This window comes from Eumetopias jubatus, unplaced genomic scaffold (assembly GCF_037043125.1).
Source record: "Eumetopias jubatus isolate StellerSeaLion01/CBP00866 unplaced genomic scaffold, mEumJub1_p1.0 scaffold_2, whole genome shotgun sequence".
In the NCBI taxonomy this organism is placed as follows: domain Eukaryota; kingdom Metazoa; phylum Chordata; class Mammalia; order Carnivora; family Otariidae; genus Eumetopias; species Eumetopias jubatus.
The window spans coordinates 28,306,114-28,318,518 of record NW_028274808.1 but is presented as its reverse complement, the minus strand read 5'-3'; the positions used below and the strand labels follow the sequence as shown (position 1 = coordinate 28,318,518).

Here is a 12,405-nt window from a genome sequence, read left to right as displayed (position 1 = left end):
TATTCTCTATTATACATTGTATGTTCCTAGAAAATCATGTGTGTAAAAAACAAAAAGTACTTTATATATGTAAACAGAATTTGATTCTTATTATCAACTGGTGTTTTTCATTAATCTCTATACTTTCTAAGAAAGATGGCTGGGAGGAAGAAAGGTTTTTCAACAACGGCGGTATTAATAATCTGGAGCTGGATAATTTTTTTTGGTGTCGGGGTTGTCACTGTGCATTGTAGATATTTAGTAGAATCCCTGGCTTCTTTAGATGCCAGTAGCATACCTTCCCCCACAGTGTGACAACCAAAAATGTATCCAGACATTACCAAATGTTCCCCAGGAAGCAAAACTGTCTGGGTTGAGAATTATATTAAAGGTACAGTTTGTGTTTATAAAATAGACCACAGTTAATTAAGATATGTTGTCTTCAGACTTCTTTTCTTGAATTCTTTCATTCAGTACATTCAGTGATACAGAGATGTCAAAGTGAATAAGGTCTCTGTTCTTGAGCTTACCTAACGCTCAGGGAACATTGACACGGGAACACCCACGGTGGCTCTTGCATACTGTTGTTGTGATGTTTGTATAGTGCTGCAGACACTGGGGGAATAAGTCAAGATCCACAGGAACTTCAGGGTTCAGACACTGTTCTTGGAGTTTGAAATTGTCAGTACGGCATAAATCGCTAATTTAAAAAAAGTGAGTTTTTCCAAATGATATAAGTTGTGTGTGTTTCCAGAGAAGATCCACTGAAAATTGATGCATATCTTAACATTTTTCTTCCTCTCTCTCTCTTCATATTTTACTCAAAATGCTTTGTCCTATTGTATTGATAGAGATTTTTGTGTTAGTCCAGTAGGTGGCAGTCTTAGCTTAAGAGGAAATATTGAGTGATGAAGCTTTCAGTCACGTTGAAGACTCACCCTTCATTTTATCTGTAATAGAGGCAAATGTCCTAAAATGAGATATAGCGTAAGTAAGGAGAGAGCTTATTTGTAGTAATTTAGAAAGTCAGATAGGTAAGTGAACACAGAGTAGTTGAACTTAGGTATATGTCTTATTTCACAAAGGCATTTATTTCCTTTTATCAGTATCTTACTCATTTAGAGGCAGTATAAACGCAGTGGTCGAGATGATGGTTTGAATAGTTACCCTGTAGGTTTATATCTTAGCTCTGCTAAGATTAGCTTAGGCAGGATACTTCTGAGATTTCTCATCTATAAAATAGGAATAAGGGTATCTGTCTCATGGTCCTTAGGAGAATTAAATGAGTTAAAAATAAATGTGTGTAGAGCTTGGAACAGAGCCTGGCACACAATAAGAGTAATAGTAACAGTAATATTAGCTATTATTAGGAAGAATTGGAAACATCAAATAGTACCAAAATACTAGATGTTTAAATCTTAGCCGGTTATTTATTCACGTTTACTTTAGCTCTCTGGTTATTGACTCAGTGATCCGTAGACTTGTGTTTTGTTAGATAGCAAAGAACCTGAGCCAGTGTATCAGTCTGAGGCCACATTTGCGATGATCTTTTGCAGTTATAGAATGTTTGTTGGTGTTCCTGGTGAGAAGTCCAATGACAGCCTGACTTTTCTTTCATTTTTGCTAACTCGTTCTTTTCCGCCTAGAAACTTAAACAGTTTCAGCTTTATCCTTAGAATACAGGGCTTCTCCCAGAAGCTCTTTTCCTGGGGCTCTGATGCTGTTTTCATTATTTTTTTATGGCTTTCCATTAGGATGTACTTTAAGACAATTTTTCTGATGCTCCACAGATAGAAATGAAATGTTTTTGTTTTGCTATATGCTGTTATAAATAATACTTGCACATAAATATATGTGCACTTGCCTAATTATTTCCTTATTGTATTGTGAGATCAGAAAATAAGGCAATATTGGGCGCCTGGGTGGCTCAGATGGTTGGGCGTCTGCCTTCGGCTCAGGTCATGATCCCGGGGTCCTGGGATCGAGTCCCGCATTGGGCTCCCTGCTCCTTGGGAGTCTGCTTCTCCCTCTGCTTCTCTCTCTCTCTCTCTCTCCCCCTCTGTCTCTCATGAATAAATAAATAAAATCTTTAAAAAAAATGAGGCAATATTTAAAACATTTTCAACACCTTGCCTGTAATGCCTTTTGTAAAGTTTGCACTAATTTTTGGTACCCATTTACCTTCACAGCAGTATATGAAAAGGTATCCAAATCTTTACCCTTACCAGTACTAGATGTTTTTAGTTAACTTTGCCAGCCTCATAGAAAATAAGGATTATCTTGAATTTGTATTTTCTTGCAATGACTTTATAAAATTAGAGAAAAACAGATGATTTTTCTTTGTACCTCTGTCACCTGTACATTTTTTGTCCTTGCATACATTAAAATTAAATTTGGGATTCTGTGAGATCTTGCCTTTAAAATTAGGCCCTGTTTGCCTGGGTGGCTCAGTCGGTTAGGCATCTGCCTTCAGCTCGGGTCATGATCCCAGGGTCCTGGAATTGAGCCTAACGTCTGGCAGCAGGGAGCCTGCTTCTTCCTCTCCTGCTCCCTCTGCTTGTGCTCTCTCTCTGTCAAATAAATAAATGAAATCTTTAAAAAAAATTAGGCCCTGCTTTCCATTGTTCATCTCAAGTATTTATACAGCTGTGGTACATTTACGTAGTACGTGTAATATTTAAATCCTGAAACAGCAATAAGGTAAGGAAAGGCAAGGATTAATATAGAAATGTTTTATCGGAAAAAACCCCAAAGACATTTAAAAAAGATTTTTTTAGAGGGGGAGGGGCAGAGGGAGAAGGGAGAGAGAGAATTTTAAGCAGGTTCCATGCCCAGTGCAGAGCCCTGTGTGGGGAGATCATGAATTGAAGTCAAGAGTCTGATGCTTTATCGACTGAGCAACCCAAGTTCCCCCATTGAAGAGTTTTTTATTCAGGGATTTTCCTCTGAAAATAGCACAAGCAACACTTTTTTAGCAAAGAAAGTAGTTAAATTTTGTTTTAATGTACTTTCAGTTCCATTATGCCATTAAAATTTATATTGTATTTTTTTTCTTGGTGGTACGTTAATATACATATTAGTTTTCTAGACCATTGCTTTCACTATTCTAATAGGTATTATTGCCTCTGTGATTGTGTCATAAGAGGCCTGAAGTCTGTAAACTCTAGACATATCAAGTAGGAAGTCACAGTAGTTTCAGTCTTCAAGAACTGAAACTGCAATGCTGTTGAGTGTATTGACTGAAAGTTACCATAGAGTAAAAGATGTTTTTATCATATACTTTTATTCTCTTCATCTTTTTTCTTATGCAGAAAAAATATACAGTTTGTTATACAGTTATATCATGTAATATTTATTCTAGATAAAGATAATTTTACATGTTGATAGAATTTAACAAGTCATGGGTTAAAATGCCTGAACTATTCTTTTTTTTGTATGACATACTTCAACAGCTGTGGTAAATTTGACATAAAATTCTGGCTTGGTATTATATGTTTAAAGATTTATTTGTTTTTTAAAATCCAGATCTACTTATTATTTATTTATTTATTTACTTATTTGAGAGAGAAAGAGATAGCAAGAAAGAGCACAAGCAGGGAGGAGAGGGAGAAGCAGGCTCCCTGCTGAGCAGGGAACCCGACATGGGGCTCAATCCCAGGACCCTGGGATTATGAGCCAAGCTGAAGGCAGACACTTAACAGACTGAGCCACCCAGGTGCCCCAGATTTATTTATTTTAGAGTAAGTAGGGGGTGCAGAGGAGAAGGAGAGAGAATCTCCAGCAGACTCCCCAGTGAGCAAAGCACCTGACACAGGGCTGGATCTCACAACCCTGAGATCATGACCTGAGCTGAAATCAGGTCGGATGCTTAACCAACTGAGCCACCCAGGCACCTCTGGTATATATTTTAAAACAATATTATGGGCGCCTGGGTGGCTCAGTTGATTAAGTGTCTGCCTTCAGCTCAGGTCATGATCCCTGGGTCCTGGGATCAAGTCCCACTTTGGGCTCCCTGCTCAGTGGGGAGTCTGCTTCTCCCTCTGCCTCTTCTCCCTGCTCGTTATCTCTCTCTCTCTCTCTCTCAAATAAATAAATATTTTAAAAAACCCCAAAATTTTGTGCTTTCTTGGAATTAGAGTGATGTTTTTATTGCTGACTTAGAAGTTTGACCTGAAGCTATTTTCTCTCACATAAGCCGAGCAGAGGTGGTTGCATTAATCACATTGTTCTTTAGCCAAAAAAGTGGATAGATGGGGACTTCTGGCTTACACTTAAAGTGGAGAGAGCTGATCAGAGCATTGTTGCACTCCTACAGCAATAATAAACCCTAAACAGCTGCAAATTTATAGTTTTCTTGAATCCATCAGAGCGCTGAGGTTGCAGGACAACCACCTAACCTGAAATCTAAGGAAAGACAGGCACCTACAAGAAAAAATGGGATACAAGTACTTGTTTACTTGGGACAGACAAAATGAACACCACTCAGAAGAATTCAGTTAAAAAAAATTTTTTTTTCCCTAAAGATTTTATCCATTCATTTGAGAGAGAGAGGGAGCATGAGTGGGGGAAGGGGCAGAGGCAGAGGAAGAAGCAGGGAGCCGCACGTGGTGCTTGATCCCAGAACTCTGGGATCATGACCTGAGCCGAAGGCAGACACGTAACTGACTGAGCCACCTAGGCGCTCCTAAAGTTTTAAATGAACTGCTAAAGGCTTAAATTGGACTAGCAAGAAGATACAGAATCCTTGGGAGCTGAGAACACATGGGAGGGAATGCATACCTACTTGCAGGCTTTCTTCCACAGACTTCACTGGATCCTTATAAAAAAGAGGATAGGACTGGGTACTGCCCTCACTGGGCAGGTCTGCAGGAGGGCAATGGTAGATGTTTCAGGAAAGACATGAAGCCCTGTCTGAGGCTTCTTCCTGCCTCTCTGCTATGAGACAGAAGCCCTAACTTGCAGGGGGAATGGAACAGAAAGAAAACCTTCTACCCCTGGGGAAGGGGCAGTAACATGTGCTGGGCCCAGGACTTCAGCACAGGGGGATGGGCAGGAACATTGAGAAGGCCATATGCCAGATACCAAGAACATAGTACTTGACTGTCACCAAGGCTTAGTCATAATTTCAGAGAACTCCCACTCCATACCAGGCTAAGAGATGTAGAGTAATGGGTAACAATGGAATTCCGTGAGAGTTGCAGGAGCTTGGAGGCAGAGAGACTGTATGAGATGCATGCTAAATGGAAGACCTAAAACTGTAGGTTGAGTAGACACTGAGAAAAACTCTCTGGCAAACAAGCCTCTACCCTAAACTTTACAAGGTGTGGCTAGAGCAGTTTGAAGCCTGTGGTGCATTATAGGTATCCATAGCAGCAACAGATTCCAAACCAAGCTCCTGTTCTGACAATAGAATGACTCTACATCCACACCCTGAAGGCCTAGCATAAGGAAAGATAGGGTCATATCCAGACACAAAGACTGTTTATCTCAGTCTCAGTTGTCCTACAGAGGATATCCTGCTTTCAGTATATATTTGTGTGTGTATGTGTGTGTGTGTGTGTGTGTGTATGAGGCATAAAAATAAGGAGAAAAGTGATAGAGTATTGAGATAAGGGAATTAACAAAATTCGTGGGACACAGGTACTGGAAATTGTTAGACATGGAATTTAAGGTAACTATACGTTAAGGCCTCTGGTAGAAAAGGCAGGCAACATGCACAATCGTGTAGGATATTTCAGAGGTAGACATTATAAGAAAATCAAATGAAAAATTTTTTATTTTTTTATTTTTAAGATTTTTATTTGAGAGAGAGAAAAGAGCACAGAGGTAGAGGGAGAAGCAGACTCCCCGCTGAGCAGGGAGCCCAATGTGGGGCTTGATCCCAGAACCCTGAGGCTATGACCTGAACTGAAGGCAGATGCTTAACTGACTGAGCCACCCAGGTGCCCCCAAATGAAAATTTTTGTAGTGAAAAACACAGTAACAGACAAAGAATGCCTTTCATAAGCTCATCAGTATACTTGGCATAACCAAAGGAAGAACTAGTAAACTTGAACATAGGCCTGTGCAAATTATCTAAACTAAAATGCAGAGAGAAAGCTGTGAGATAATATCACATGGTCAGAATGTATAATTCAAATCCCAGAAGGAGAAGAGAGAATAGGGCAGAAGAAATAATGGCCAAGGATTTTGAAAAACTAATGGTAAACACTGCACCAAAGATCCTAGAAGCTCAGAGAATGAAGCAAGATAATCCTCCAAAACAAATGACAAGAAAAGCACCCAGGCATTTATATTCAAACTGCTGAAAGTTGATGATGATGAGAAAATACTGAAGGTAGGGCACCTGGGTAGCTCATTCGGTTGGACATCTGCCTTTGGCTCAGGTCATGATCTGATGCTTAACCATCTTAAACACCCAGGCACCTCAAGAGGGAAAAACTTTCAACCTAGAATTCTGTACCCAGCAAAACCGAATTTTTTTTTAAGGATTTTATTTATTTTAGAGAATGAGAGGGTGGGGGGAGGGGCAGAGGGAGAGGGACAAGCGACTCCCCACTGAGCAGGGAGTGTGACGTGGGGTTCTATCCCAGGACCCCAACATTATGACCTGAGCCAAAGGCAGAGGCTTAACCAACTGAGCCACCCAGGCACCCTAAAACCAGTCTTAAAAATGATGGAGAAATAGTCTTTCAGAGTAATATTCTCATGGTACCAGAGAAACTGAGATAAGTCATTGTCATAAGACCTGCATTACCAGATTCAATAAGGAAATTCTTTCAGGCAAAAGGGATGTGATACTAGATAGTAACTTGGATCTATACAGATAAGTAGGTATGTTGTAGAGGATGAATATAAAATTCATGTTTTTCTAATTAAAGCATTTAAAAGTATACTAAAAATTTTTTCTTATTAATTGCTTTAAGCTCAAGGGACACCTGGGTGGTTCAGTCGGTTAAGTCTCCGACTCTTGATCTCAGCTCAGATCTTGATCTCAGGGTCATGAGTTCAAGCTTCACATTGGGCTCCATGTATGGAGCCTACTTAAGAAAAAAGAAAAGGGGCGCTTGGGCGGCTCAGTTGGTTAAACGTCTGCCTTAGGCTCAGGTCATGATCCCAGGGTCCTGGGATCAAGCCCCAAATGGGGCTCCTTGCTCAGCGGGGAGTCTGCTTCTCCCTCTGCGCCTCCCCTCCCGCTTGTGCTCTCTCTTGCTCTCTCTCTCAAATAAATAAAATCTTAAAAAAGAAAGATAACTGATTATAAAGGAAAAGTATTAGAAATATATTTTGTTTACAGCAAATATAAAAGTAAAATTTATGACAGCTGGAAAGGTCAGAGAAGGATACTATTTATAACATCTTTTTAAAAATTTTTATTTTTATTTTTTTAAAGATTTTATTTATTTATCTGACAGACAGAGAGGGAACACAAGCAGGGGGAGTGGGAGAGGGAGAAGCAGGCTTCCAGCTGAGCAGGGAACCTGATGTGAGGCTCGATCCCAGGACCCTGGGATCATGACCTGAGCCGAAGGCGGACGCTTAACGACTGAGCCACCCAGGTGCCCCTAAAAATTTTTATTTTTAAAGATTTATTTATTTTAGTGTGTGGGAGTGGGGCGGGGGGCGAAGGAGAGAATCTCATGCAGACTCCCCACCCACTGAACATGGAACACTACATGGGGCTCAATCTCATGACCCTGAGATCTTGACCTGAGCCAAAATCAAGAGTCAGATGCTTAACCAAGTCACCGAGGTGCCCCACAATTATAGCATTTTTACATTATATGTGAATTGGTATAATTTACTTGCCAGCTAGGCTCTGATTAATTAAATGTGTATTATAAACCATAGGACAACCACTAAAACCATTGTTTTTGAAAAAGAAGTAACCATAGTTAAAAATACTGTATTATACATTTGAAAGAGAGTAGATCTTAAAAGTTCTCATCACAGGGAAAAAACTGTAACTGTAGGGGCGCCTGGGTGGCTCAGTCGGCTAAGCGTCTTAGCCCACATCATGATCTCGGGGTCCTGGGATCGAGCCCCGCATCAGGCTCTCTGCTCAGTGAGGAGTCTGCTTCTCCCTTTGAGTGTGTGCAAGAACGCTCTCTCTCTCTCAAATAAGTAAAATTAAAAAAAAAATTGTAATTGTGTGGTGATGAGTGTTAAATTACTTTGGTAATTGTTTTGTTATATATGTGTATATCAAATCATTGTGTTCTATACCTAAACCTAATACAGTGTTGTGTCAGTTATATCTCAATAAAAAAGTATACTGTGCCAATAACAGATAGAAAATGTAATCAGAAAAAATACATTCACTTAATCCAAATGAACACCGAAACAGAAGGAAAAAAACAAGGAGTACATGGAATAGAAATGGTAAGATGATAGATTTTACTCCAACCATTATTAATAATTGTGTTAAGTATAAATCATTTAAACATACTAATTAAGACTTTAATCTGTTAAAAATCCAAAATCATCTAACATACTTTTTCACTGTTAAATTGTTCAAACATAATAATTGAGACAGATGTAAATTGTCTAAACTTAATAAGACACAGATTTTCAGATTAGATACAAAAGCAAGACCCTGGTATATACTCTCTATAAGAAACTCACTTTAAACATCAAGACATGGGTTAAAAGTAATGTACTGGTACAGCCACTGTGGAAGGCAGTATGGATGTTCATCAGAAAGTTAAAAATAGAACTATGCGCTCATCCAGCAGTCTACTACTGGGTATTTACCCAGAGGATACAGAAACACGAACTCAGAGGGATACATGCACCCCTCTGTTTATAGCAGCATTATTTACAATTGCCAAGATATGGAAGCAGCGCAAGTGTCCATTAATCGATGAATGGATAATGAGGATGTGGTATAGCCTGGGGAGCTCTAGCCCAGGGTGGCCCTTGGAGGGCTGGCCTGACCCCAGCTCTGGTTTCTGGGCCAGTGGGTGGCTGCTCACCATGCTGGGCTAGTACCTGCACTTCCAGGAACCTGAGGTCGGCTGCTGTGGGCAATACTGCCTTTTTGGCTTCAACATTGTCTTCTGGATGCTGGGAGCCCTGTTCCTGGCCATTGGCTTCTGGGCCTGGGCTGAGAAGGGCGTTCTCTGCAACATCTCAGCACTGACAGATCTGGGAGGCCTTGAGCCTGTGTGGCTGTTGGTAGCGGTTGGAGGGGTCGTGTCGGTGCTGGGCTTTGACAGTGGCATTGGGGCTCTCTGGGAGAACACCTTCCTGCTCAAGCTTTTCTCCCTGTTTCTCAGCCTCATTTTCTTCCTGGAGCTGGCAACAGGGATACTGGCCTTCATATGCAAGGACTGGATTCGAGACCAGCTCAGTTTCTTCCATCAATAACAATGTCAGGAATCTTTGCTCAGGAATGGTGGTTTTGCTGTGGAGCCCAAGGACCTAATGGTTGGCCCCTCAATCTGTATTTCAACTGCACTGATTTGAACCTGAGCCAGGAGTGCTGCGGGGTCCCCTTCTCCCGCTGTGCCAGGGACCCAGCAGAAGATGTCCTCAATACCCAGTGGGGCTACGATAGCCAGCTCACGCTGGAGCTGGAGCAGCAGGGCTCCATCCACAGTAAAGGCTGCATGGGGTCTTTGTGGGCATCACCCTCCTCCAGATCTTTGGTATCTGCCTGGCCCAGAACCTTGTGAGTGCCATCAAGGCAGTGAAGGCCAGTTGTTGAGGCTGCCACACTGGTGCACAGGGAGCTACCATCTCCACTCCTGTTGGGTGGTGGGCTCCCAAGGGGACCGGGAATGGTGCAGCTAAGAGGGCGCAGGCCAGGCGGGGTGGGAGGGGTCTGCCATATCCCCACACGGGCTGGGACACACTTCTCTGTGCATGACTGTGTGAGGCAGGCTTGGGGCCCGCTGTTGCCCGGGACACAGCTTCATGAAGCTGCTTCAGAGTTGTCTTCTCTAGTAGCTGTGACCTTGACCCTGCCCGGAGCCCACTTCAGCTTCACCGCCTTAGACTCTAAAGGGGGCCCAAGAATTTTCTCTCCCTTGCTTGCCTCTCCGGATCAAACATGGTGATGGCTAGAAACTACTCAAACAAAACCTTAACCCTGTTCCTCCCCGCCCCCCAAAAAATATTACTTATGTATGTGTGTTTGTATCGGGCTCTGTGCTCAGCAGGGACTCTGCTTCTCTCCTTCTGTTCTACCTCCCTGCTCATGCTCTTGCATGCGTGCTCTCTAAAATCTTAAAAAATCTGTAGAATTTTAGTTTTTTCTAATTTACATAAATGAGATCACTCCGTATCTGTTAGCCAGTCCTTTTCTTAGGTGTTTTTTCTGCTTTCGTTAGAGGCATTAACCCCCAAAAGAGATGACAGAGGTCAGATGCTGACGGTAACTATAACAGGCACAGTTTTTTTCTTTGTGGAGATGCATTAACTCTAATGTCTACAGCTCTGTGAGACAGGTGGTATTATCGCTGTTTTGCAGGTCAGGATACTGAGGCAGAGGGGTTAAGTGACTTGCCCCGTGTTACGTAGTAAATGGAGTGTCTGGATTCACACCCAGGCCATCTGGTTCCCAGGCTGTACTGTACGAGTCTGCTAATTTTGCATTTCACAGGAAAGATCTGGGCATAGCCAAAACGTGAATGAGTTATTTAGGAATTTACATAAAACCTCTTTAATGAGTTTGCTTATTTCCTTTCCTTTGCTGGCATACTTCGTTACACAGTTTTCATTGTTAGCTTAAGTGGGACAGGGATCTCTTCAATTCAGAGGATCCGATCTGAATTTGTAAATTCTAGCCTGTTTTTCTTTTCTGTTACGAGATTTCTAAATCTGTTCTTATTTTATTTACTATAGTTTAGAGCATGCTTGACTTTCATGATACTTGGAGATCTTCTGCCAAAATAAGTCCATCTGCTTTTAAATTTGATATCCCTAATCATTTGCTATTTTCAGAAAACAGAAAAACCAAAAACCAAACTGACAGAAAAAGAAAATAGAGTGTTCAGATCTCGGTTTCTAGATAACATTCTCCAGTAAATGCAGTCAGGACTCCTTGACGAAATGGTTGATTCCAAGTTTGGGGAAATATAACATGAGCTTGGAACATCTTTTGGTACTAGAAAGTAAGTGCTTAACAAAACAAAAAACAAAAAGGAAAGCAAGTAGAAAAGATACAGGAACAGTTTGAAGGGGCTCTCAATAACCAAAGCCAGGAAGTTTGAATAACAATGATAGTAATCGATTTCTAATCCGTAAAATAAGTATCCATGAGTCCATACTACATCAAATAACTGAAAAAATGGAGAAAGAATAGTCCTTCCTTACAGTAGAATTCTAATTTACACATCTGGAAGGAATGATGGAAATAATTTGCCATTAGGCAGACCCACAAGTAATAATTATAGGCAGGAGCTATCAGTGGATGCTAAAGTTAGCAAAAAGTGTGATGAGAAGTGGAGTATTTGCTTAGTCTCAGTAGATTTCCCCATAAGGTCCTCATTAATTACAAAGTGAAAAATAATAGCTTCATGGTGGAGAAATCTGACAGATACCAGCTTTACCAGCGATCAGTTTATCAGCCTCAGTAATAAGACATTGACATCATGTACCCTTTGCACTGAAAAGGGCACGTCATTTCTGTGATACTCTTGCCAAAAATGTATAACTTCAGTATAATCATGAGGAAATACTAGACAATCCCAAAGTGAAGGCCATTCTGTAAAATCACTGAGCCAAACTCTTGAAGAGTCTTTATGACCTCTTGGTCCCCCATCTCTAGGTTCTTTGGTTTCAAAAGTCTCTCTTGTTAATGAACTGTTATAGCTTCTTACCCCATGTAAAATTTTGGTTCCCTATCTCCTTTCATGTTTCTTTTTACTGATAGGGAGAGGAAATGGAGTATCCTGAGCTCAGGGGTTGAGCAGGAGTTTTTAACTGTTTCATTGGAGAGAACTGCTTTTTGGACTAAAAGAATGTCAGCTTCAGGGAGTTCTCAGGGGCACAGCCCTTCATTACCGGACTCAAAATAGAACACTACTGTTCCCAGCCCCTTCTGCTACTCACGGTCCAGCATTTGAGTGTTCTTGTCTTACTTCCTTTGATTTTATAATGAAATCTTAGGTGTGCAATTTTAGACCAGAGGAGATAATAGCGAGGCCTGGATTTTTATCACAAATGCTATAGCTTGTAAACATCTGTTGTTTCTTGTTGGCAGAGTTTCAGAAACTCTGGAGGAGCGTCACTGTGGATTCAATGGATGAGGAGAAAATTGAAGAATATCTGAAGCGACAGGGTATTTCTTCCATGCAGGAATCCGGACCAAAGAAAGTGGTATGTAGTCTCTTGAGGAAAAAGAAAAAAAGTAATCCTCTGTTCTTTGAACTGTGAGCCTGCTTCCTGTTCTTTCTGAAGAGCGGGTAGTTGGTTCTCTCT

The 12,405-nt window shown here is 41.1% G+C and overlaps 1 protein-coding gene and 1 pseudogene across 1 annotated transcript in view; both read left to right on the top strand.

Annotated features, from left to right (window-relative positions):
- Window positions 1–12,405, top strand: part of GTF2E2 (general transcription factor IIE subunit 2) — a 68,866-nt gene that overhangs the window by 54,846 nt on the left and 1,615 nt on the right. Inside the window, exon 7 of the mRNA XM_028087586.2 lies at window positions 12,188–12,303. Coding sequence (XP_027943387.1) covers window positions 12,188–12,303 — 116 coding nt within the window. The remainder of the gene's footprint in view (window positions 1–12,187; window positions 12,304–12,405) is intronic.
- LOC114196796 (tetraspanin-17 pseudogene) lies at window positions 8,956–9,932 on the top strand (annotated as a pseudogene).